This window comes from Sturnus vulgaris, chromosome 2, assembly GCF_052056855.1.
Source record: "Sturnus vulgaris isolate bStuVul1 chromosome 2, bStuVul1.hap1, whole genome shotgun sequence".
Lineage (NCBI taxonomy): Eukaryota > Metazoa > Chordata > Aves > Passeriformes > Sturnidae > Sturnus > Sturnus vulgaris.
Window position 1 is genome coordinate 19,568,541 of NC_142244.1, and position 27,283 is coordinate 19,595,823.

Here is a 27,283-nt window from a genome sequence, read left to right on the forward strand (position 1 = left end):
GAAATACAGCATAATTTTCTGAAGCAAAATAATGTCTTCTCTTGTAGTATTCTGTCTTTCCCTTTATGTTCTATTAAGCAATTTTTTCCAGATTTGATTAGAATTAGTAAAAGGATTCAGAATTTAACAAGGATGAAGGGTACATACAATTACACAGATGCTATTTCCTTAAGAGGTCAGGCTGAAATAAAAAAAACCCAACTAATAAATTGTCCACATTTATTCCATGGACTTATTCCTCAAACTTGCTCCAGAAACAGAAAAACTCAGAATTCAGTAAAAAAAAAAAAAAAAAAAAAAAAAAATCCCAAAACCACACAAGCCATTGTAATATTGAAGCCCATTCTGGAACATGACAAACTTTTAAAGATAATATTGTGTCCTTACCTAACCTCTCTTTTTTAACTTTCCACCAAAAGTGGTCATCACACAATATAAACATGATTTATCTTTACTTTAACTAGTTACCCAAAGAATGGTGGATGAGGTAAAAACAAACAGAACTTACTTCATCCTTAATGACTTTCATGAAAGGGAAAATTACTCTGATATTTGTAGCAATTCTTAGAAGCTGGTAGCACTGGTCCACAAATACTTGCTTTGATGGGTTAGATTTGAGCTGCAGTTTACTCCAAATGAAGATCAGGTCCCTATTAGGTAGAGAACAAAATATTCCAATTACATTGAGTTTTAGAACTCTCTCACTAAGTGTAATGCATTACTAAAGACAATTATTTGCATATTCTGTGACTACAATCATATTTGAGGGTGTGACACTGAGCTAATTAACACCACGACTGCACACAACATGCACAACGGAAAATGCAACTTAATTACTTTGTTAAAGCATTCAGGGTATCTCCTATCACCAGCCAATTAAATATTCAACAAAACATTCATGTATTCAGCTCAGTTTCAGAGAAGTGCACAATAAAATCACATGGAACATCACCTAGCCCTCAACACCACAGCCAATTAACATCTGTGTGCTCTTGGGATTAAGTCACTTCCAGTAAAAGGATGAAGAGTCCTCCAGGAAAAGAAGCTTTTGAATGTGAAAAATGGAAGCAGCATAGGAAGCTCCTGATGTGGCAGGAAATAGAGATGTTCTCCAGTTATTACAGCACACTCTTCTGCCTAGAGCAGTTACACCAAAGGTTCAGGCTCCACAGCTATCCTACACCTCCCTGATCTGCTGTCAAACATTCCTGCCTAGGAAAAGGAAATGTAAGAACAGATCAGTGCTAAACTCTGCACAAGTGATTTGTTAGCCTATACAACAGAGCTAATTGAAGTTCACAGCATAAAAGTTCTGTGCACTTTCATTCAGAGACTCAGGAAGGCAGCTGGGCTAACTTCTAGTCACAAGAAGATTTGCCAGCAAAGATCTCACACAGTGTCAGGACTCAGGAGAAATCCCACCACAATGTTACAGTGAAAGCAGAACCCAGTGACCTGCATTTTCTGAAGGAAGACACTTGGCTACTCCAGCAGTCTTCTCCCTCAGAAAAACCTGGTTCCTGACAAAATATTTGGCTGATTTCCAGATTCAGACAAACCTTTTGAGATTAAGCTTCTCTTAGTGAGCTCAGAGCTCCCTGAATGAAGGGAAGTGACAGAACTGCCTATAACAAAACCAACTCCACTTTTAAGTTCAGGACAGCTCTAGAATTCTGCTTGACATTGAGACCTTGATTGTTTTCTTTCATTCAGAACCCACGAGTTGAAAGAAAGATCAAGCTTATGGGGGAAACTGAAAAGGGAGACCTATAAGCAGCTCTACACACAAACAAATTAATCTTTCTGGATTTCTGAAGATACAAACTGCTCATCTCTGCATTTACCAGGATGGAAACCTGAATTCTACATATTTGCAAACTTCATATGCAAGTTTGAAATTAGTGTCTTCACACACTAAACCATTCTTAACAACTCAGTAGAAGTCTCAACCTGAAGCACAGAATTAAGCACTGAGTATTTTTATGTTATATATTACAACTCAATAATCCATCTCATTCTCTGCTTTGCCTCACATCATTTCAGAGCAAGCCATTTCAATACTAATCCCAGAGAATGTGAGAAAAATCAAATTATTCTCCTGAGAGATTAGTGGTTAAAGGGGCTTGCTGTGTGTTCAGACAAGTGCTAGGCTGGCACAAGGAAAGAGCTGAAAAAGGAGAGCAGGAAACTGCAAGCAGAAGGAAGAGCTGCATGGGTGAAGACTGAGCTGTTACCCATCATTTACCTAAATCCTGACATGAAACTGTATTTCAGTCTTTTAGTTTTATTTCTCTATGTCAATACAATGGCTTCTCCTTTTCAAGTCCATTTCTGACTTTGTTGGGACAATTGAAATTGTTATTGGGAGATCACACAACTCAGCATCTCTTTACCAGAGGCAACCATGCATCCAGCCTCTTAAATACCTACAAAATACCAAAACCACCGTGTGCCTCCCCCAGCAATGAAATGATGGTTAAACCCTCCCTAACTGAGCTGGATCTAAACCCTTTGCTACTCTTCATCAGCAGGGAACACGCTTTGCCAAAAGACTGATCAAACCTGAGGTAAAAATTCTTGGACTTACTGAATTTACTGCATAGGAATCACCTGAAAATGGGCAAAACAGCATTTAAAAATCATCTGTCAAAGAAAGAAGGCCATCTATGCCTGCTCCATCAAAATATTGTGTGTCTTCCTGAAGAGACAATACTTTGATACACAGTAATATATATTGATTTCTTAGCAGTTACCTTGCACAAAAATATTTTTAGTATGACCAAGCACAGCTTGCTTGATGATTTAATTTCAGGAAAGTAATTTGTTCATCTGAATTTGGAATTCATTCTTAACATCAGTGAAAATTTGAGTTTTGTGACCAAGCTGCCTAATGTTCACCTTCCCCCAAGATGACAGCTAATGTTTTTAGCTTGAAGATTTCCTATAGGCTGTAGCAAATATCTGCTATTTACAGCTTTCTAATCTGTCTTGTTTTCTTATCTTTGCTTGTAGTGTTAGCAGCTAGATCTCTCTTAGATCTGCAAGGCCCTCAGTTCCAGAACAAGGCAAGCTGATTTATACTGTTCTGGAGACATTAATATCTTCCCTGGGGAAAAATAGACTCTCTAGGTTAATTTAACCTGGCTCCTACTTCTTCAAAAAACTGGATTACAGTACAGTCATGCCTTCCCAAGCTTTGCTGCATGATCTATTAAGTATTACACGGAGTTCTTGCTGGGAACACAATTACTAAGGCTCAGCATCTGTGAAGAATGAAACAGCTGTTTGAGCTGCACAGACATAACTGCTCTGAATTCTCTTCCAAAGATCCTCAAGTTCTATATTCTGAATAAATTAAAATACTGAGAGATGCCAAGATCATTTCCCTTAAAACCAGGTATCAAACAGTATTTGAGCCTCTACTGCAATTTCATCTTTGACATGTGCTTTGCCAGAACAAAACCAGATACATCTCACTTTGAACAGCAACTTCAAAAATGGACGATGCAAAACACAATGATCAGCTGGATAAGAGCAAGGTCAACATGTTACTACAGCAAAAGGAGTTATAATTCAGTATTAAAAATGCATTTCTTCAAAGACTGAATCCCCCAAACAGAAAGCATTAATCCATGGAGGTTACACCTGTAATTTCCTAGTAAGAAACAGGGAGATGCACCTTTTGGTCAGGAATCAGCAAAGATGGATTCAAATCCCACTGAGCTCACACAAACTCTACCTTTTTGGTTGAACTTCATCTTTCCTATGGGGACAGTCGTGCCCATCTTTTCCTGGACAGACTGGATGAAAAATGCCAGTAGCTATTGCCAACACAATGTACTATAAATGGATGCCATTATCATAATCCCAACGGTTTTGATTGAGCAATTACTCATCCAACAGTCCAACAGTTCAGGAAAAATATTAATATCAGAGCAAACATTATCATATCTAACTTGCATTAGTTTTTTCAAGACAACAAAGCTATTTGATTTCCTGGAATCTGGGAACACAGAAGTCCGAGGTAGCTTCTGAACTCAGTATTAAAATTAGCTAGACAAATTGATAATTTGATTTCTACCAAATCCTTGCTAGGATGTTTTGCTTTTAGTACATAAAGAAAGCATATTTTATGAAGGAATGCAGATGTTCCTTTAGGTAAAGAAATTATACAGGCTTAACAGAAGGATTATATTCCTTAATCATCTTTCAGCCCTCAGAATGATGAAATTTGTTGACACCTCTCTAGAAAGCACTTCTTAGCCCTAAAAATAAATATCAAGACAGGTGTCAAGACAATTGAACATAAGTAAAGACATCTTCAATGTTTTCTAGAGAACCCCTAGGTGATAGCTCTGCTCATGACATCCAAGTTTCCATATAAGAGCACATTTCCAGCACCATACATTCTCTTTTTAGGCACACTGGTGACACACTACAGTTACAGAGAAAAATATCTAAATGGCTAAAGCCTACAGACTGCATTGTGCTAAAAATAAATGCAACATTTCTAGGTAAGGTATGTAAAGGCTCACTTTTCTGTTACTTTGAAACAGTAAAGAAGAGTTATGAGCTATTAGGCTACCCTGCATATGACTGGGGGTAAAAGGGCAAACAGGCACAACAGAAGCACTAGGAACATTTACAAATCATTTTTAGCTGCTATTTTTAAGTTAGGTGAGTTTCATTTTGGCAATAAGCACGTATTTTCTGCTCAGCTGCTTCCCCAGAAATAAAGTATTTACCATATACAATACATGTCCCCATTTTGGAGCTGTGGGACTAGGAAGGATTCACAAAGCTGTAAGGCTAAGGTAGTCTTCCCTTCTTTTTCAGTGTTGCAGATGATCTCAATTCCACTCTTGCAATCAGTCCTCAACAAGTGCTATACAATTAAAATAAAATTGATTTAGATCAATTTGCTGACATGAAATCAAAACCAATCAGACCCTGCTCTACTAAAAACTTCAGGAATCACTATTAACACAGGATGTCTTTGGAATGGCTTTTGTGTACATCTCTAAGTAAAGATTTTGGAGGCATTTCGAGCTCTTTCATATTTCTTAGTGTAATGGCCATCAGAATAATGGTCTGAGAAATTAAAATACTACACAAAAGCACTTTTTTCCTTGTTCTTGACACTTTTTGGTGGCTTATTCTTAAAACGAGGTTAAGAAAAGCACTTATCTACTATCAGTGATAAAACAGGGCCACATTCAGCTCAAGTGTCATTTTACATATTGGGGCTCATTAAAAATCTTTAACCAAACTATATAATGTATGATTAACATCAATTAGGCTCAAGTGCTTTTACTAAAATAATCAATACATGAAGTTACAAATATTTTTGGGAATATATCTACAAGAATACTTGACCAAAAAATTGCATTTAGGTCAACAAGATTTGCAGGCACTTCACATTCAACTTTTCCAAGCTTAAGCCAGCACTAAGTTTAGCAACAGGAGCATGGCTGCCTGATTTTATGACATTTGGTCCCACAAAATCAGAGTTTCACATGCCCCTCTTGACAACTTGTACACAGCAAGTATAAAGCACCACTTAATTTTAAAAAAAGAAATGTATACTGACAAACAATACCTCCTGGAATAGCTGATCTTCTAATGGTGACATATAAAGACAGGTGAAAAGAGCTTGATGGAAATACAGATCTTTACTGATATCTGGATGATTTATGCAAGATTTGATAAGAGCCATTGCCTCAGGGATGCGTTCACAGGCAATAAGGTATCTGGCACGGAGTTCAAAGAACAGTGGATTTTCAGAGCTTAAATATTTGTTAACTGCACAGAAAAGAAAGATTTAAAGGTAATTAGAATATGAAGTCCAAACAACAAATATATCTAAATGTAATGTTGGTTTTAATAACAAATAATATCAAGAAAAAAATAAAGGTTCTGCTAAAAAAAGTCTATCAAATATTAAATTAAATACCATAGGAAATCTGTCCTTCTGCTTGGAAACTGAAATTGTTATTTTCCTTAAACCAGTAATAGAATTCAGTATTTTGTTTCTAACAAGTTAACACAAGGTGCTGCAAAGGATTGATAAAATTTTTATTATATAGAAGCAGATGTGAGCATTTTAAAGAAAGAAAATTCCCTCCTTTCTCAGCAGCAGAATCCATGTCACTGTCAGAAGTATAGGATTGACATCACTTCCAAAGCTATAATTATAAATATTTTTAAAACCTGAAGATACTCATTATCCACTAAAATGTAAGACCTCAAAGTGGTAAAAAAAGTTAACTACCATTCAAATGCTATTACCTTAAGAAGGTTTAAAGGCCTTGATTTTGCTTGCTTGGAAAACACATCTTCCTCTGAAAGTGCTGCTGGGCACAATTCCTATCTAAATGCTTTTAAATTCTGGCTCCTAATTTCTGGAAATCTGTTTTCTGGCTCTAAAAGATAATCTTTACACTAATATTTGAATGAAATCATTTCAAGTGAGATACTGAAAATACTCAACATTGAAGAAACTGGAAATTCAGAAATACCTAGAAGACATGCTTTGCAACTTTATTATAAAAGATTATACAGATTGTAGTATCTCCTTGGATTAAAAGTTAAAATATGACTCAAGGCTATAACTGTAGTACTTTAGTGTTTCATGTTTTAAAGAAAGAATGAGACTGTCAATTTAAAGTCAGTGAAGGCTGAAAGTTCATCCCTTGGAAGGAATCTGTATTAATTACAAGCAACTTAAAGTGATACTTAAGAAACGGTTACTAAAAACCACAATCTAAATAAAGAATTTTTCCCCCAAATGAAGAGATGACTTGTACAATAAGCTTTCAGTTTTTTTTTCAAAGACTGAAATAATTCCTTACACTCAAAACCAAGATTTCTCTAGCAACTATATTTTTATGCAAGCTAGCAGTGTTCCATGCTAACGAACATTTAAGCAGTATTATTCAAGGTGTCAGGTTTCAACTTGATTTGTTAACAGATGCACTGCAAGAAAAAAAAAAAATCATCTCATTCCCACTATCCATTAGCACTTCTGAGAAGCAACTCAGAAGAGAAGAGGACTAAAAGGAAAGCCAGTGTCTAATGGTGGTGATGAAATGCAAGAAAAGTTCTGAGAGTCAGGAGTTCTTCTCCTTCTCTGAATTACCACCCTTAGGATAATAAACTACATCCTCTGTTTCCAAGCAGTTTGATTGATGCTGCTGGCAGGGCAGTGCTCCCTCCCTGTCCTGCAGTGTCCTCTTGTCCCAGGGCAGCACACACAGCTATTCTAAACCCCCAGGCCAAAGACAACTGCCAGATCCAGCAGCCTTTGGCCAAGCCTGTGATACACTAAAAAACAACATTTATTCTTATCCAGGCAGTGATGCTTTGCTTTAGAGCAACAGCCATCAACCACCAGCTCAGAAACTCATTAACTGCTCCATCTGACTGCACCTCTGTATTGTTCTCTCCTAGATGCTCACCTTATTCTCCTTACAAGCTGATTGTTCCTATGCTCCAACCCTGCTATTTTTCTTTCAACTCAGTGACTGCTTTGTTCCTAGCCATCTCCAAACAGATTGTGACATCTCCAAGTTTACTACAACTCACGTAAAGACAGACACAGAGAGGTTTGTCTTGGCCTAAGCTTCTCCATGGAGTTAATGAATCGACGACAGGTTTATGTAGTTCACACAAACTGATTTTTGCAAGGAATGGTTGGTGATTCAGCAATAATAGGCAGCTTTTCCTATTTAAAATAACCCCTGAGGGAACTACATGGCTAAGTTTCAAAATACACACTAAACACTGCTAGCCTGTAAAGCAGCCCAGGATGTTTGCTTTGTGTAAGACTTCACAAGAATCAAACTTCAGAGGAAGTAAGAGGAAGAAAGAACAAGATTTCAAAATATAACTGTCTAAAAGAAAACGTTTGTCAGCACAGATGAGATGTGTCAATGGTGTGTGTGGGGATATCAGAAGATAAAAGGAGAGAAAATCTCTCAGCAGAGGGGAAGGAGATGCAGCTTGAAACAAAAGGGAATAAAGTGCTAGAGACAACAGGTCTCAACCTCTGCTCTGCCAGGTTTAAAACAAACATCCTCAAACTGCTGCCTTTCATAGAGAGGATTCATGACAATCAAGAGAGTCATTATAGCAAAGGCCTAAACTAATTCTTTACTGGAGAGATGGAGACCTAATTCCACATCATAATCACCAAAATCATGAGATGCAGAACGAAACAAGGTTCGTCTTGGTTTTCATTTTGTTTCTGTAGGTATTTGACAAGAATTTTATGAAATATCTAATAAAAATCATGGGTAAATCTGCTGCTCAAGCAGTTGCTTCACAAAAGAGAACAACAAAGGCATAATGATGTGAATTTGCTCTCAAACCCCTTGTTCTGGTTAAGGAGGCAGCTCATTGAGCTGTCCTGACTTTACTGCTGCCCTTGTCTCTCAATGAACACACAAACAAAGTGATGAGTTTCGATCAGGCACTGCACCATAACAACTAGAGAAGAACTGCCATTTCCCATCACTACCAAATCAAAACAACTTTTAAGAGTTCCCCTGTGAACACTGTTGCTTAACATTCTAGCAAAGACTTCACTGTAGCTTGGGTATTTTTCCTCTTTCATTAACGTTCCAGTGATTTTGTTCCCATGCCCTGCACCTTTCCCAGCTCCAGGAATTCCATATCCATAAACAGAAAGCAGCTGTCTCATGTAGCCAAGGGCATCATTGGAAAGAAAACCAAGAAAAGCCACAAGACCAAGTATTTACAACTGAAGAGAAAAATTAAATGAGTCAGAGTGCCAGGAGACAAATACACGTCAGATCCTCTCCAAACACGATATTTCAGGAGTCTAATGGAAGTCAGCTTGGACTCTGTGCTTTAAGTGTACACTTAGATTTGGGAAATCCACCCTATGAATTTTATGAACTACTCCATAGCTGCCTGTGTCTGACCAATCTGATCTCTACATTATAAAAGTAGACTTAAATTAGCAAAGAAATTCAGTTTTATTTCAAACAAAAAAAGGGACCAGCACATTTTACTACAGAAAAATAGTTAAAACACTGTGCAATGCCAGCTGATAACACCTGACCCCATATATTGTTAAAAAGCATAATTGAACACATTTTTCAGTACTCTAGAAAATTATTGTGATAAATGAAGTACCTAATTCCTGTGACACAGGCTTTGCTTTAAGAATTGCTTGTAATACTGGATCCTCCCATGGTCCACCATCTCGAATGATTCGAGTCACTAGTTCCAGGTTCAGATTCCTGTATTTATTAAGAAGGTTCTGACATTCCTAAATGTAAAAAGAGAAACAATTAGAAAGAATTAGAAGATGCTGTCTAAAAATAGTTAGGCTATCCCAAAAATACCAACCAAGAAATCCATGCATGGCTGAGTATTTCCTCAGTCAGTAATTTGAGCTACAAAGTCTTTCACTGACCATACAAAAATCCCTAAAGCAACAACTGATATTATCTAAAAACAGCAATACAGAACTGTTCAATGTCAAATTCATGGCTTCTACAGACACCAGAAAGAGCCTTCCATCTGTATAATAATGCAAAACCAAGTTGGATTTGAGATATTACTGGCACACATTGAGACAAGTCTTCACTTCATGGCAACCTGCACAGATTTAGACATGTTGAGCTGGATTTGTGATTTCTGAGGAAAAAACTGAATTAAGCCATGAGTCACCACCAGCCCTCAAGCAACCATTTTTCTCCAGATTTCTACATAGCAGGAATTATGTTTGCCTGTAATATCATGGAATGCTTGAGCCAGCCATGATTTTCACATGTCAAGTTCCCTCTCATCCCTCCACTTTATTTGCTGTAAAAGTGTCAACACCACCATTAATCAACAGGAAATTTTAGTAATGAGAAAGTTATCTAACATTGAAAGAAAAAATGTAGAAGAATGGTTTCCATCCACATACAATTACCTGCTTTTCACTACCAGTTTGATTACACAACTGATGCAACAGTGCTGGCACATTCATTTGTAGAAGCAGCAATAATCAGGTATCAACATAAAAAGAGCAAAGGAAGAGCTTTTTCTCAAACTGCATTTCCATGAGCAGTATTAATAGAGACACAACCCTGGTTTTCATCCTCTTTCCCTGCAAAGTTTCCTCTCGTGGTGGCACAACCCTAAAACTCCATTCGGGTATTAAAAAAACCCCAAACACGACACTTATCTGGCAAAACAAGTTTTTAATCCAGGGTCATTTATCTTATACAGTTGTACATAGACATAGGAAACTCTGTCCCAATCTACCCAAGAACAGAACAATTTAAACTATCCATGTTTATGCTGATTTGAACACTTCATTGAGATGAAGCTTCAATTTCAAATTTGCTGTTTAAAACCAGAGAGGAAACATGAGATTTCATGTCATGAACTGAATGACATTAAGCTCTAAATAGACATAAACAAGCAGAATTTCTTTCATTATAATGTCACATTTCCTCCAAGTCATATATTCACAAAATCTGTCTTTACATCTACTAAAATAATATTGAAAGTTTATATGAAAGTAAGCAACACTACCTGGATTGAACCTAAAATATCTTTCAAAGGATCTTCATAGAACTCATCCTTTCCAAAGAACAGCAGCAATTCAAAAAAACTCCTAAAAAACAGAAGAAGTGACAAGTCAAACTAAAAACATTGATTCAAAAAATGAAACTACTCTAAGGTTCTTACTTTTCTCAGCACTCAAACCAAAATTAGGAATTCTGTGAATTCTAGACTTGTGTCCATGTGGAGTCACTCAAAGGTTTTTGGTGGCTAACAGTTCATGTTTTCAGGCACTTGCTACAAACACACTTGATTTCATTTCAGCCTGTCTTGCCACAACTTGAGTCTCTCTATGAACATGTTGGTTTAAAGGTATTAATTAATTTATCTTTTCAAAAGAAGCTTTTGAAGACTATTTATAAAGGGACAGCTTTTGTGCAAATATGCAAACAAAGCTACAGTTCACCTTCTGTGTGGCATTCAAATTCATACAACTTGAAGAAATCAACCCCAAGAAGAGGTGGCAGAAATGGCTGAAGAAAGGAATAATATATCCAACAGCTGCTTAGATTCAAATGGATTTGTGGCCTTCATGGTTTTTATAATTTCAAAATAGTGATCTAGCATTTTATTTCTTTTAAATCCTGTTACAGAATCAGAGGTTGGTAAAAAAGCAGCTTTCCAGATCTCCTTTCAATTCAGGTTTTCGTTTATAAAAGCCTCCTTCCGGATAATGCAGTTAAGTCAATTCAATCAAAAACTTGGCAGTCGTAGCTCGTGGATCTGCAATGCAACCGTTACTGTTGTGCCTGAAGATTCTGAGAAATTGCATTTCTACTTGGAAAAAGTACCAGGCAGGCACTGCACTAATGAGCTGCAATTGCTGATTGAGAAAGTCAAGAGCAGCAGACAAGAACTGAGAAACTTTCCGAGGGACAGGCAGGACTTCAAAAAATATTGTGCAAATTAAAGGCATTTTTTCTCCTCAGTAACATTTTCAGGAATACTGTGCATGAAAAAAGTCTTAATACTTACAGACAAAATTAAGTTTTCTATAAGAAAAATGGAAAAGTACCATAAAATTAGATTTTCAATAGATTATGCTGAAGTAATTTTTTTTCAAACCAATTATTAATTATGCCAAAAACAGTCTTAGAGAAATAGATGCAAATTTATTACATTCAGTGACAGAATTTCTCTCAAAGCTAGGTCTTTGAATCTCAATTCATATATGCAATGAAAAAACAATCCCTACCCAAATAAGTACTTGGTCCTGAAAAAACATTATCTCATTTCATGTTAAACAAAATTTTGCAGCATACTTGACTCTCAGCAAAGGTCAGCCATGAGTCATGTCATGATCTGGCAAGCAACCAAACTGGAACTTAAATAATAAGACAGAACTAGTTAGAGCAAGTGATACATGCTTGCATTTAAATTTGCTTTGATTGATTTAAAAAGAGGAGGAGCTTGCAAAAAAAAAAAAAAACAAACCAGGAAATCAAGAGTGAACAAGTGTACTACACTATGATTTTCTGCTTTATCAATGCACCTGCTCACAGTCTAATAAGGGAAGCCATCAAAATATTTTTATTTCCTCATCATCAGTCTCCAGTTAAAATGACTACAGTCAGTTCCAACTTTGTTTATCTCAAAACTGTCTGCAGCACTGCATATCCACATTTATATCCATCTAGATTGATCACATCACTGCTGTGGCAGCAAAAGACTGCCTAAAAACACCAGTGTGTCACCATTATAAAACCCTCTGACATTAATGCAGATGCTGCTTCATTTGATACAAATAGCAAGGTTATTAAGTATAGGAAATAAACCAGTTATTCCTATTTATTGTCTGGTTACCAAGGAAATCTTACTCAAGGATGACAATATAGTTCAGGCAGAGTTTTGCTCTCCAAGAACTAAAACCTAATATACACTGAATTTTCAAGAGAGATTTGAGCAAGGTTGCCCAGGTAACTGCAGCTATTAAGCCCTGGGATCCCTTTATATCACATCACATGCAAAACTGTGCCAGCCAGGCAGAAGAATAAATAATCTGACATCCCAGAATGGAAGCAAATCCCATGGAATAAACAGTCTCAAAAATCAAAACAGACAAGGGTGACAGCAACTCAGTGACCAATTTGCTTCTCAATTATCACAATGTATCCATCCAAAAAAATACCTGAATTTCCACCTTTTTGCCTCCCAAGCTTTGCTATTTAAAAGTACATATAAACATGGTTTGAACTTGGAGGTTTTTCCATTAAAACTAGTGAAAAAACCTACAGCAGCAGATGTCACTATGTTTTGATGTGACTTTGAAAACTGTGGTTTTATGATGCCACAAATAGTTCTCTGTCAAACAGTTTCACACACAAGAAACAGGAAATGTCCACAGTGAAGCTTCACCAGCATTTAAAGGCAGCATTTATTTTTCCTTATGTCCTTATTACTCTGACACTTCCAGCCTTCACATGGGAAGATGACCAATGCATCAAGAAAATTGAAATTAAAGCATAATTTATCACACAACATCCTGCAACTCTTGAAGCTGAATGTGACTTTGGGTCAGTTAACTGCATGACAAGTAAGCATTTTGATGACTGAAACATAAAAATCTTCAATTGTAAAGTAATTTACTTCTTTCTTAAGAAGTGCTTAGTTTATTATATCACTGGAAGCACAGAAATAAAAATTTGAGATGAATGACTTTAAATTATCTACTGGCAAAAGTTGGTCTGCAAACACTCCAAAATAAGGTTATGATGATCACTTATTTCTTAGATTATTCATTTTGCCAGACATCCCTTACGACAAAACACTGTCACAGCCAACTTGATTATTTAACAAGGATACAAAAAAAAGACGAAACTAAATTCCAGTTATCAATTCTGGGTTCTTTGTAGCTCCACCACCTGTAAAAGCTCTGTGGGGAGCTCTGAGGCTGGTGAGGAAGGAGCAATGGAAATGCAGGGGTACTCACAGAGCAAGGCTGCTCAGCACGAACTGCACGTGCTCGCACTCGGCGGGGAAGGACACGCAGGCAGACGTGAAGCAGCACAGCGCCGTCTGCAGCACCTGCAGCTGCGGCAACGGCACCTGCCACCTTCCAGCGTAGTCTTCAACAACCTGGGCACAACATGCAAACACACATCAGTACCCGGCTTGATCACAAAGAGAACGCAGTTAACACTAGACCTGAGAGAGCTCCCCTCCTTCTCCCTCGGGAGCAGAGTTTGTAACCTAAAATATGTGACTGTTTTCTGCTTTATCACCTGTATCGCCAAAGGAATATCACAAGGGATCTTCAACTATTCTGTTCAGAATATAAGACAGGAAATACTTTCTTCTTATGCTGTACCACAGATAATACTGAACTCTGCATTTAAACACAAGTTTTTGTTTTGCAAGGCGATGCAAATTAGTCTGTAACAACATCCAGACATTCTAGTCCAAGAACTTTCCAAGAGGGGAAAGAGTAACCTGCACTCTTCCAGCCTTTATGTCAGCACAGAGTAACAAAGATTCCAGTCACTCTTCCTTATCTGATCAAACGAGTAAATTTGGCTTTATTTAGACTTGGGATGGATCTACAGCAACAGCAGCTGAGATGGATTAATACTCTGTATGTAGATTCTAAATGTTCCAAAATTATTTTAATAATTTGTTCGAACAACTGTTAGCTTAATGCAGCAAATATCTAAATCGACTGAAGAAGAATTAGCAGACTTGTAGATAAATACTCTTCCTCTTAAGAAGACTAAACATTTTATAAGGTAGTCCTGCCTCACAGACCTATTAAGAGTTCCCTGAAATAGTCTTAGCCAAGCCCCTTTTACAGAAAACCACAAAAGCCTTAGAAAAACAAAGTAGACAGAAAGGAAAAACATCCTTTAGAGGTGTGAGCCTCCAAAAGGTCAAACAAAGTGGGAATAAAGCATCGCTTCCCACCAGGTTGTTTCATAATGCTTGCACCTGAAGGGCACAGTATAGATATGCTCATAAATTATTTCAAGCAATAAAATAACATTTTGTGTCCTGCTGTACAGCCCTCACTGCACCTCCAGCACTCCTCTGAACCCAGTGTAAGCCCAAGGAGGAATTAATGGGCAGGGAACATCCTCTCCCCCCAAAAAACCCATCAGTCCCAGCCTGCACCAGCTCCTCTGCCACACAAATACCAGAGCCAGCAGAGAAAGGAACACAACAGCAACACCCCCTTGGCCTGGCAGCTGGTCTGCAACTCAGATGTCCCAAAACAGGTTCACAGCAACAGTCCCCCCATGCCAAACTGCTCAGGAAAAGCAGGAATAGCAAACTTTCTTCAATGTAGATAACCTGAAACCATGAATTCATCAGTCACAAGAGAAGTCTAACTGGTCAATTCTCAGACGACTTAAAACAATCAGGAAAATATGGGGGTATGGGGAGTGTGTGGACAAAAAGCTAAACAAAGTATAAAATAAATTCCAAACCATACTTCACACACATTCTATATAGGAGGAGCAGGGGATAATGTATACTTCAATGTCTGTTTTTAAGTAATCTCATGGAATAACTTTCTGGAATAGAAACCAAGCTCTTTTTTTGTGAACAAAATATTTAAGATTCCATGCTTTGAAACAGCACTGCAAAGCAGAACATAAGTAAAAGCTTACCAGCACATTTTGAACAGGCACACTAATTTCAATATAATGAAGTCAACCAAAAAAAAAAAAAACAACCCAAAGAACATAACATTGTCAAAGCACAGTGGCCTGTTCCTTGTCCAATGCAGGAGAGAAAACCAGAAGGGAAGCAACCTTTTTAATGTGACTTTCTGCAACAGCTGCTTTCAAAGTCTGTGTGAGAGTGCAATTTTTAATATCCTTAAAGCATCATCCCCTGTCTGTCTGTGCCTGCCATTGCTAATAACCATGACTGGGCCTTTTTGTTGTCCCTCTCTCATTCAGAGCAGATGAAGGTACTGAGAGGAAGCTGAAGCACCTTCCTCACACCAAGCCCCTCATTCAGCTCCACCTTTCTCCTACACCCATACACTACTTCCCCTCCTTTAATAAGTTTTAAAAACTCAGGAAAATCCAAAACTCAGACGTGTCCCACTAAAACAAAATCAAGGCCAAACTTATGAAAAATTTCTGATCATGCAGCTAAGGCAGCTAACCCCAAAAATAACAAGGTAGTAATTAAAAACCTGAACTAGTGAAACAATAACTTTTCTCAGAAGATTATGTTTTAATTGATTAATTATACACATATATTTTAAGCAATTAAATACACACATATAAAGTTATTTGGCTATATTTCAAAGACTTAAGAGAAACACCATTGCAAATAATTAGATTTGCAAATACACAAGACACAAACCCCAAATGTTTTATTCAGTGTTAGGCCACAAGTTGCTACAGCTTTTCCTGTTCCTCCACAAAACAAAAAAACAAAAGACAAATCCCAATTTTAAAAGTTTATCATTACTAGGATATCAAACAAAGTTATTTCCACAGCTTCTTGTGAGATTTAACATTAAAATCACCACAGGAGTAAAACCATAACAATTCTGTGAGTTTTTCTCTTTCTAGTTTTCAGGCATGGAAAACTTCTTGGCAAATATAATGGCTGTCATTCATTATAATAAACATGCCTAAGGGTTGTCACATGAGAGGGCAAGCCCAGAAAGGGCAAGCTTAGAAAACCCAAAGTTTCCTGAAAATTAAAATCCCTAAGTAAAAGCAACACCTACTACAGTTGCCTGAGCAGCAGAAATACCAAAGGAGCTCAGATATCAAAGTTCAGCTCTAGAACTTGAGTAATACAACATTTACTCTTCCTGGAAACATCACAAGAAATAAACACAGCTTTTTAATTTTTGAGCCTGTTCAGTGGATGAAGAGCATTTTGTTTTGTTTCCAAATACAAACAAGCCAACCATGTCCTTACAAATAAGGATTTTACTATCCAAATAGAGAGTTCTAAAAGCCTTATGACTTTAGAGTAATATGAAATATTACTTAACATGGAAAAGTTTAAAATGGCTTTATACTAAAATATGTTAAGCAATGGCTTTACTGCAATTTACATGTGAATATTACATAAGGAGTAAGCAAACATAATCACACTTCTGGCAAAAGAAAACACATCACCCAGCAACAGCATGACACATCCTATGAGACAAGTTTCTACCCTTAAAGCTAAATGCTTTCCCCCTACTCTTAATCACCAAAATCTCATCCATCTCTTCAGCCTGCTTGAGGCAAGAACAATTCCCAAAATGGGGTACCATATGCCCATTACATTTAGCAAGCCAAAAAGTCAAGTATGCTTATAGTCTGTCACTTGCACAACAGTGAAAACTGTAGATTAATTCTAGAAAAGCAGTTGGAGCTGATTGGAGCACTCTAGGAAGTGTTCCTATGTAGGATTTCTGGCTGAGAGATAAATGCATATACTGACATGCAGAAATATTCCTCCTCATCTTTTGATTAGCACCTCACCCCCAAAACCAAAGTCAGCTAATGACAGGAATTGTTTTGCTCACACATGAAAGCAAGAACTGCCAATCCTGTCAACACACAAATGCTCACATCCACATCACTGGCAACCAGTAAAACACAATTTATTAGGTCTATCAGTGAAGAAGCACAATTACTTCTTTTCCTCATCTAACCAAAAGGATGTAGTAACTTTTGGATTTTTACATCACCTCCTGCACTAAAGTGTGCCTTCCCTAACTTGAACAAGCCCATGTAGCAAAGCTAACAAACACAGAAGCATTACTCAATGGAGATCCTTCCTTTAGTTATAAAAACCTGCAACTCCTTTCTAAATTATAATCCTGATACATTTTCCCAAGGAAAAATCACAAGCTTATTTTCACCCAAAAGCTATACTTAATGAAAAGGCATTAAAACCTGGAGAAGTAGCAATACCAAGAAATTTTAAAGTGTCAAAGAGGAAAGTTTCAGAGAAGTAAAAATATGTCACAAAGATCAAGAAGTCTACAATGTATTGCACAAATGTGCAAATTTTTCTTTTTGAAAATAGTAGCTCCTTAATCCTACTTGTAAAACAGGGAGATCATTTCCTGGGATAAAGCTAAAAGAACAGCAGACATCAAAGCTGATGAGAACATCCTGAGTATGTGAAGAAAAGATTTTATGATGCTAAGGACAAGAGCACTGAAGACTGGAAGCCTGGAGGAGTCAATCTTCAGATGAAGAGGTTGCAAATCAACTGCTATTGTGAATGCTCACGACCTGACTGAGGAGCCAAGTGCACTTCACCCATCACAGCCCAGTTTTGCATGATAAACTTTATTTTTATTCATTTATATTAAATAACTGTTGCATGATAAAAGTTAAAAAAAAAGTTTTGCAGTTTTCCCATCAAGTGTCAGAGGAAGGAGTGACAGCACCTAACCCAGGCCAAGGACACCCTGCTGCACACACAGGTAAATCCTCACCACAACTGGAAGCTTACCTTGCCAGTAAACACCACATGGTTTTGCCACATCTATTTCAGAAGTATTTCCTTTTAAACATGAATTCACTTCAATCTCAAGCAGCACAATACTAAACTTGTGTAGCTGAGCCTTAAAAAGATGTATATAGATCAAATATGGATCCCAAAGGCCCAAAATTTGATAAAACAGAAGTCTGGCATAACCTAAAGGTTTGGGGAGGTTTTCTTGGCAGTTGTTTTGGCTTTGTGGGTTTGTTTTTTAAAATAAAAACAACTTAACCAATATTGATTTGAAGCCCAGAGGAAGAGACAAAAGCAAATACTTTCAGATTTAGGCACAAAAAGTGTGAAACTCTATTAACCCCAAAGTCAGAAGAACAAACATCTAAAGTTGTATCTTTTTTTACTTCCATCACCACATAGCAAGATAAACAACAGTTGAGTCACACACCCCTCCCTGCCTCTTTTTGCCTGCTAAAATAAAGCCAGGAAACACTATCTTCTCTGGTGTGTTACTATATTTTACTACTTAACTTTTTTATAAGCCCAAGAATTGTTTTTCCACCAGTTAATGCAGGCAAAGGAGGTAATCTTTCTTTCAGGAGTGGGATCACCCTGGAAGGCTGTAAGCTGATGCCACAGGAAGAACAGATCGAGGAGTGTTTACCCCTCACAGCATCACCTTGTCACTTGAGATGAACTCACCTGGTGTTTATTCCAGTCAGTACCAACAACAGAAAATAACATCTAGAACAGTTATGTAGCCCTGAGGACAACTACAGAAATGCTGGAAGCTACTTGTAGTATTTTGATAGTATTTCGTGTTATGAGAAAATATCCTGAAAAAGAAATTAATTTATTTTCCTTGTTAATTAAACTGTCCTCACTTCCAGTGCAATGAAGGAAGCTACATTCAGCTCGCCATCAAAGTTTGCTTTTAAGCCAGGTAAAATTCGAAATTCATCCTTCTAATTACAAAAGTATTCCCTTTAACCCTCATACCAAAAAAGTCACCATCTATGCTGTTTTCACTGCCCTTCACCATTTGTATTTCAGTCTCACAGGAACCTCTCAATGGTTATAGTTCCTGAGAAACCTCATGAAACAATTTCAAATTCTGCATACAAACACAAGCTGAAACTCTTCCAAATGTTTAGGCTGAGGGAGTTTCTTCTAGGTACCACTTTTCAAACGTCCTTAACTTACAAAGTACTTACAGATGAGTTGTTCTTTTGCCTGCCAAAGCTGGGAACAGCAGATTTGCTTTTCCCAACATCCAAGTGGGCTTGGAAATCCACAAACGTGAAGAAAAGCCACATCAGCAAATTGCAGAAAGTAACATAGGAACGGCTGGCAAGATGCATAAGCTGGGCACTTGACTCATCTTCCAACTGTCTTCTTACCCTTCCTGCCACAGAAAGCTCGATTTTTGCTTTGCCCATGTCATCAATCTCAATTAACCTTCCAAGAAAACATTTTGCCTTGAAAGATTCAGGCTGTAACAACTCTTTATGACCACGAACACCTACAAGACACAGATCCCAAAACTACAAACGGGCTTCAAGATGCCACATTCCAATTGCACCCTGTATCACTAAATTGTGATTACCCAGAAATGTATGGAAAACACTCTCATAGTCCTGACATCTCATCTTTTTTACCTGGTACTTAATCGATCCAAAAGTGAAGTTGAGCTACAACTCCAGGCCTTGAGAGAACTGAATCTGGCTGTTTACAGCAGTTTTTTTACCTTTCTAACATCATTCAAGGGTGAAAGATGTGCACACCAATGCATTTCAAGCTGTAAGCCACTCTCTTAAAGATCAGTAGGATTTTCTGTGTAGAGAAAACAGATCTACACACTGAAAAAGGCTTTATTTACACTGTGCTTCATCTCTCCTGTAGCTCTTACTGAGAGATGCTCACAGACTTCATCAGCTTAACTACAAGCAATAAACAATATTATTTTCAGGTGACAGCAAGCCTCAGCACCATGTCTGAAGCACAGCCACATGTTTTGCTAGGTTGTTATTCTGAAAACCACATGTTTCTTTTGGAGAGTCCAAACTCACTGCACCATCACAAAGCAACTATTTTGACAACTGCTATTCCACATCTGACACAAAACCAGGAGCACAGGAGGCAAACTAGGACATTCAGAAGGACCAAATGAGTAGGAAGATGAGCAAAAGTGCTTTATCAGTGCAAAGTGGAGCGAGGTGGAAGGGCCCAGTCTGCACAGCAGCCAAATGCGTCCTTCAGAAGATCTGGATAGAAAAGTACAAATATGTATTACGTGGATAATTCCACGGCGTCAATCCCATGAGGGGAAATGAGCTCACGTGGAGCACATGCAAACTTCATTTGTTGTCAATCCATGAATGTAACACAGCTACAGGCTTTTCACACCAGCACACCCCTCAGGATCTTGTGTTTGTGTAGTTAAATCAGTAGAAAAACCCATTACTACAAAACATGCTTAAACAAAACACTGATTACCTTGAGCAAGCACATGACTGCTGTTCACACCAGGCCAAATTTACACAAAAGAAGCAAAAAAAAGAAACCCTGGGGACAAACTACTAATATATTAACTTACTCTCATCAGGATTAATTAAAGTAGTCATTGTTAAAAAGAAAGTTTAAGAGAAAAAGAGCAGAGTCCTTTACATACTCAGAACATTGGCTGCTTTTCTGGAGAGCTCATCAACTCAAAGTAGGGGAGAGGGTTTGGCAACCTCCCTACACAAAAAAAAAACCAAACCCACAACTGCAAGAGAATTCAACACCAGATATATAACACATAAAATACTTGTGATACAACTACTTCACAGGAAAATTCTTCCCCTGCTCTTGTCCTCTTCTGTTTCCTACAAATTCATTCCTTTCCCTGGGATTGGCATTAGTACATGAAGCTATCACCTTGTCTGCACTTCCTCAACACAATAAATTCAACCTACAGAAAGCATAGAGAGAAAAATTTAAGATAAAACCCTCAGGGCTGAGCAAAAGTAAATGTCTTTCCAACCAACATAATCAAATACGGTTGTCATTCCTTACAGTTCCAGAAAACGCCAGAATTTCAAAAACATGTGCTTCTCCTTCTACTGGCTCTGCAATTTTTGACAATCATGGAACAGAAGAAAATATGAAAGGATCAACAGCCCCATAAAGCAACCTACAGGGTTAGTGAGCAGAATGACCCCCGAAATTATTGTAAGCACGTATAAAAGTAAATAAAATTTCAAACAGCATGTCTCACTGAACGATAAAACAGGAACAAAGTGACAACATGGCAGCACGTTTCTTTAGATGGCAGAAGACAACTGTAGTGGTGAGGTAAGTCCAAAAGTTGATAAAATGAAGCAATTCTATATAAAATAACCTCTGGGCTGTGTTTTGGGAAGCAGCAAGTGGTATGGCTGGAATACACCAGAGGTAACTAATGCTCCATCCACACCTGCTGATGAAAACAGCCAGGAAAAGCAACCTGTTGGTGCTTGTTACTTTGCAAGGCACACCTAAAGGGCTTGCGAGAAGCACAAGAATTCCGGGCCCGCATCAAGGAAACGCTGCTTTTCCAAGCACAAAACCTGAAAATCATAAAACACCCTGGTCTTATTCGGTCAGCGAGACGAGAACGGTCCCCGAGGCCCTTCTTGCCTCTCTGCCTCCCTCCGCCACGCAGGCGAGGCCAGCCGGAATCGTTCTGTCCGCAGCACCGGCAGCACCACGCGTGTCCCCGCAGCCGCCCCCGGCTGTCCCTGCCCGCTCCGGGAGCCGCCTTCCACTCCCTTCCCCCCGGGAGCCTCCCTGCCCTCCCGGCCCGGCCCGACTCCCTTTCCCCCGGGCCGGGCCGCGCCCCGCACCTCGCTCCTCATGGCCCGGCGGGGCTGAGGGCCCGGCCCGGCTCCCTCCGCCGCTGCCCCCCGCGCCGCCGCGCTCACCTGGCAGAAGCGGCGGCAGTAGTACTGGCTGCGGAGCAGAGCGGGCAGCCCGGCCGGGAGCCCCGGCGCCGCCAGAGCCTCCAGCTCCTCGCTGAGCCGCTCCGACTCCTGGTCGCTCTCGTCTTCCGCCATGGCGGCCCCGCCGCCCCGCGCGTACCGAGCGCCCCCGCCCCGCCCCGCCGCGCCGGAAGAGCCGCCCCCGCCGCGCCGCCCAGCGTCCGGCGACGCCCCCGCCGCGCCGCGCTCCCATTGGTCCGTCCGTCCTGCCCATCAACGCGCCGCTCGCCTCTGGGTCCGCCCCGTCGCAGAAGCGCGCTGCGATTGGTGAAAAAGTCTCGTCGTTACTTCGTTCCCGCCTTTCCATTGGCTGCTCTCCCCGTCTGTCACGCTCCCCTCCGCAGCCGCCTGCCCTATGCCCCGTCCGCTGCGCGCCGCCTCCCGCGCTCTGATTGACCGGCGCCCGCCTCTATCAGCGCTCTCACACCGGCCTCCAACTCTTAATTGGGCGAAAGCCTCGCCCATCTCCGCGGCGAACCAATCAGCGAGTGACTTCCGGCGGCGGGGTGGGCGGGGCCGTGTGGCTGCGGCGGAGCGGCGCGTCCGGCCCGGCCCGGCGGGGCCCAGCGCGGAGCGGCGGCGGCAGCGGCGGAGGCGGCGGCGGAGCCCCGGGGCGGCCCCGGGCGGGCGGCGCGGCCGCTGCGGGTAATGGTGCCCGGCACGGGGCCTGCGCGGATCCGCGCGTGGGGAGGAGGCTGCGGGGCCTTACGGGGAAACACCCGCGTTGCGGGGAAGGGCCGCGGCCGCGGGGCCTGGGGTGTGCCGGGCCGGGCTCTGCGCCTTTAACCCGCGCGGGCCCGCGGAACAAACCTGGGCAAGGAACGCATCCAGTTCTGGTCTCGATCCCGGGGCGGAACCCGCCCGGTGCTTGGAGATCGCGATTCGTTGTGCTCGTCACCCAGCGGCTCCGGGGCTGGCAGCGGCTCCGGGTGCGGTGACAGCGGTCACAGCCGAGGAGTGTCCCGGGGAGCGGATCCGTGGGCGCCGTCACCCCGAGGTGGGGAGGCAGCAGCCCTCTGCAAGGAAAACACGACAAAACTTGACACCTCCCCCGCCGAATTTAGGCCTACCAAAAATCCTGTGTTCAGCTGCTCTCAGAATCCCCAGGGATTCTGCTGCAGTAGGACTGCAACACCTGGTTTGGTGGAGGAATTTTTGTTTGGCCTTTCAGAAGCCAAAGCAACAAGTTTGTGTTGGTTTAGGACTTTTTTTCTGCTTGATTTCAGGAAATGGTTGCTTCGAAAACTCATGTATAACTCAAGAAAAAGCGTGAAGAAGGTTACATTGACGCTAAATAAAGATTGTTTATCTTTGTATCAGTCCAAGACTTACGGTTCTGCAAAGCCACAGTTGAGAGCAAAAAATATTCTCTAGGAAAGCAGCTAATACCAAGATCTTAGTTTCCTTTTTTTGCAGAAGCTTGTAATCTCTTCAGGTAGCAACGGCCTGAGAAAAAAAGACAATGTTAAAGATACAATTCTCTATTCCTTTAGCTCCAGGGTGGGCAAAAATCATTCTGGACAGCAGAAACTGTATTCAACCTTTTTTTTTTTTTTTAATGTTGCAATAGCAAACTGGTTAACAAAAGAAAACGAATACAAAGAAGTACATCTAGAGGTATCTGGATACTTAGAAGAAATATTGTTGCCTTTAGGGTTTTTTTGTTTGGATTTTTTTTTTTTTTAAGGAAATGGGTAGTTAATATGATGACCGTTAATTTTGCTCAGAAAAGCCCAAATCTGAACAGAGCTATTACTTGACTTCAACTTTACTTTAAAAAGGAGTTAAATTATCTTTAGTTGAGATTTGCAGTAGCTACTCCATACCTCAACAACAAAAGGACATAGGTCCTGGTTTATTTCAGAGCACTTAACTGGGTTATTGCCTGTTTTGGTGACATGGTCTAGTTTAGAGTGATATTAAGCATCTTTGAAGATACTGTTTCTTATTTTGCATGGGAATATATGCAATTCTATGTTCCCTTTATTCTTATTTTGTGTGGCAATATATGCAATTCTGTGTTCCCTTTAGGCTGTTCCAGCAGTAATAGCAGTAACAAAATTATTTGCTCTAAGCTCCAAGTTCAGGTTCAATCCAATAGCTGTGGTTTAAAAACGAGGGCTGTTTCCACACAAGTGCTGGCAAAGCTTTGGTTTGGTTTTGGTTTGGGTTTGTGTTGTTTTTGTTTTGTTTTTTTTAGCTGGGGGTTACTGGCTTTTATATGTGACAGTAATGGTTTTCTTGCTTTGTATGGACAAAATACAGAGAAAAGTACTGACTCAACGTAATTAAGGAACTGTCAAATATGTCGAAAATGCTAAGAATAAAAAATATAAGGATAAAAAAGGCTCTTTAAGAAAAGCAAAAAGTTTTTGTTAGACTTTAAGTGATTAACAGATTGAGTTTTGAGGGTTCTGTCGAGAAACTAAGAAGCGTTTTACTCTGACCCACAAGGAAGTTCATTCTGCCAATTTCTTTGGGCTTCCAAATGAGGAGCCTTTCAGTACCAGTGTCACAAACGTGTAACTAATGGCGTTTTAGGTGTCAGCAGGTGCCAGGCTGGCTACGGAATGTAACCCTTGTTTTGTTTCGCAGCTTTGCCCGGCTGGGGGCAGCCATGGAGCGGTTCGGGGTGAAGTCGGCGCCGTCGCGGAACCGCTCCAAGACCGCCCTGTACGTGACGCCCCAGGACCGAGTGACGGAGTTCGGCAGCGAGCTGCACGAGGATGGGGGGAAGCTCTTCTGCACCTCCTGCAACGTGGTGCTGAACCACGTCCGCAAGTCCGCCATCAACGACCACCTCAAGTCCAAAACGCACACCAAGAGGAAGGCCGAGTTCGAGGAGCAGAACGTCAGGAAGAAGCAAAGGACTCTGACTGCCTCCCTGCAGTGCAACAGCACTGCCCAGACAGAGAAAAGCAGTGTGATCCAGGACTTTGTGAAAATGTGCCTGGAGGCCAATATCCCGCTGGAGAAGGCCGATCACCCCTCTGTGCGAGCCTTCCTGTCCCGCTACGTGAAGAACGGCAGCTCCATACCCAAGTCGGAGCAGCTGAGGAAAGCGTATCTGCCCGATGGCTATGACAATGAGAACCAGCTCATCAACACCGAAGACCGTTGAGAAGAGAACTGTTTTCATCCTTGTTGTGAAGTTTTACATATTGATGGTGTGGTTTATTTTTATATTCACGCATATATACAGTGTTACATATTGATTTTACAAGCTATTTTGTATTCTTGTAGAAATGACAATCTGCTTCTGAACTTAGCCGCGTGCCACAGATTGTTGCTAACCCTGCTGTGGACTTCAGAGCTACATTGATGTAGAGCTCATGAGGAATGTAGGGAGCATCCCTGGCATACACCTGATCTCTGAGGCTGAGAAAAAGGCACTTGAATGGAGGACCCTACTTCACAGTGCGTCTAAGAAGATGGTGTGGTAGGGATTGCTACTCCTGGCAGTGGATTGCTTTGTCCATTATCCTGTCCCTGAGTGACCAAGAAGAGGTGCTGCACCTTTGAAATGCAAGAAGCTCTAGGATGGTTTGTTAAAATATCACTGCTCTCTTGGGGGAGGACTATTGGAACTTTCTACTCAAGCTTGGTTTACGTTTTGAAACAGGAAACATTTTTCTTCTAGAACTCTCTCTCTTACGCTGTTTGGTGCAACTGTGGATGTATCCATTACCCAGCTTAACCAGCCAGTCTGTCGTACTGACCTCTGAACTCCACTATTCTCATAAGGCTGGGAGTTCTGCAGGTTTGCCATGTCTGCTTTTCTAAAATCACTGTTCTTTTGTCTTGGTTTCACATGCCCCCTTCCATTTCAGTGCCAATATTTGAAAGATGAGTAGACAAACGAGTAACTCAGTGTGGTTTGCAGTGCAGCTGCTGTCAAGTGAAGCTTATGCTGGACCAAGTTCTTAGCAGAGAAGATTAATGCCTTTTTCCTACTAGCAGGACTAAGCTAAATCTAAATTGGGGATGGCAGAGGCACTAAATTGAGGAGTTGGGAAGATTTTTTCATTGGGCACAGAAGAGGCTGCTCTATCTTTCCCTGAAGGTCCTTTACATCTCTGGCCTTGTCATCAGCCTTTCAGTCAAGGGAGGTGAAGTGACTAAAATAGTTTTTAAAGCAGTTTCTGCAAAGGCTCTTGAATACTTGTAAACAAAAGTAGGAAGGCACATACACTTTGAATTTATACTGGAATTACAGATCTGGGCTGTATTTCTTACTCTGTGCCATGGCCACATCTATTTTACTGGCAAAAACCAAAATGGGAAATTGAAGAATGTCAATAATGTTACTCTCTCCAAAATACAGTAAACTGTTACTAAGCTACTCCAAATGATGATGCCTAATAGTTAACCTGACACAAGTGTTCTGTTAAGGTTTTGAATGAAGCGAGGGAGTACTGTGCAAAGTGCTGAATACAACTGACCTCTGCCTGCTCTAGATCGCCTGGAGATGCTCTGGGTTCAGAGAGGTGCCAAGCATCTCCTGGGAGCACAGGAATCCTCCCTCTCCATGAGTACAATGGCATAAGGATGCTTTAACTCCCAAGGGTGGAGCCAGTTGTCCAGCTTCCTTTCCCCAGCAGAGTTTCGCAGCAGTTTATTTACAGCGATACCAAGGAATTCCTGAAAAGAGACAAAATAACCAAATTATTTTGAGTTTGGAGCTATTTCCCCAGCTCTGCCTAGAGCAGTCTCCTTTGCTGGGCTGAGAGAGGCTTACATACTTAGTAAGAACAATTTTTTGTGCAATTAGTCTGCAAAAATGCACTTGTGTTCCATGTCCTGCTGGAATAAATGGACAGAGCTAAAAAGCAGAAGGTTTCTTATCCATGTGCATCAGTCCAGGGGTGCTCAGCCCACTGCTGGTCTAGGACTTCAGACAGAAATAGCAACTTTTTAATCTAATCCTAGAGATCAAGATATGCCTTTCTAAATATCTTTTTTTATTACACAAGCTTGGGTTTACCTTAAAATCCTTAACTGCCTTGGGCTAGAACTGTTTAATAAATCTTCTGAAGCCAAGTGAAAGGTAAACTGCCAATAGCCTTTTCTGTCCTGACAAGAATTGAAAGTATTTTCTCACAGCTGCTGTTTCCTTACAGTGAAACATCATCCTTGCTTTAATTTTTAATCTTTTTTGAAACCTCAGCAATGCTATCTTAGAAGTGAAGCAAATGGAGAATAACGGGATATTGAGAAAACAAAAGCAGCTAGAGAAATGGGATGGTCAAAAGGCAGGAATTTGGGCTAGTTCACTCAGTTTTTGCTAACAT

At 40.3% G+C, this 27,283-nt stretch overlaps 2 protein-coding genes across 2 annotated transcripts in view; one reads left to right on the forward strand and one right to left on the reverse strand.

The window, feature by feature from the left end:
- Positions 1-22,093, reverse strand: part of ZNF654 (zinc finger protein 654) — a 29,503-nt gene extending 7,410 nt beyond the window's left edge. Inside the window, exons 1-7 of the mRNA XM_014888465.2 lie at positions 21,936-22,093; positions 13,514-13,659; positions 10,555-10,636; positions 9,160-9,295; positions 5,600-5,802; positions 4,746-4,885; positions 509-650 (exon numbers count right to left, since the gene is read on the reverse strand). Of these exons, the coding sequence (XP_014743951.2) occupies positions 509-650; positions 4,746-4,885; positions 5,600-5,802; positions 9,160-9,295; positions 10,555-10,636; positions 13,514-13,659; positions 21,936-22,067 (981 nt within the window). The 5' untranslated portion in view covers positions 22,068-22,093. The remainder of the gene's footprint in view (positions 1-508; positions 651-4,745; positions 4,886-5,599; positions 5,803-9,159; positions 9,296-10,554; positions 10,637-13,513; positions 13,660-21,935) is intronic.
- A 436-nt stretch (positions 22,094-22,529) lies between these two features.
- Positions 22,530-25,264, forward strand: CGGBP1 (CGG triplet repeat binding protein 1). Its single transcript, XM_088158546.1, has 2 exons — positions 22,530-22,637; positions 24,588-25,264. Exon 2 carries the CDS (start codon positions 24,610-24,612, stop codon positions 25,111-25,113), a length of 504 nt encoding a protein of 167 aa, XP_088014672.1. The 5' UTR covers positions 22,530-22,637; positions 24,588-24,609; the 3' UTR covers positions 25,114-25,264.
- The last annotated feature ends 2,019 nt before the right edge of the window (positions 25,265-27,283 follow it).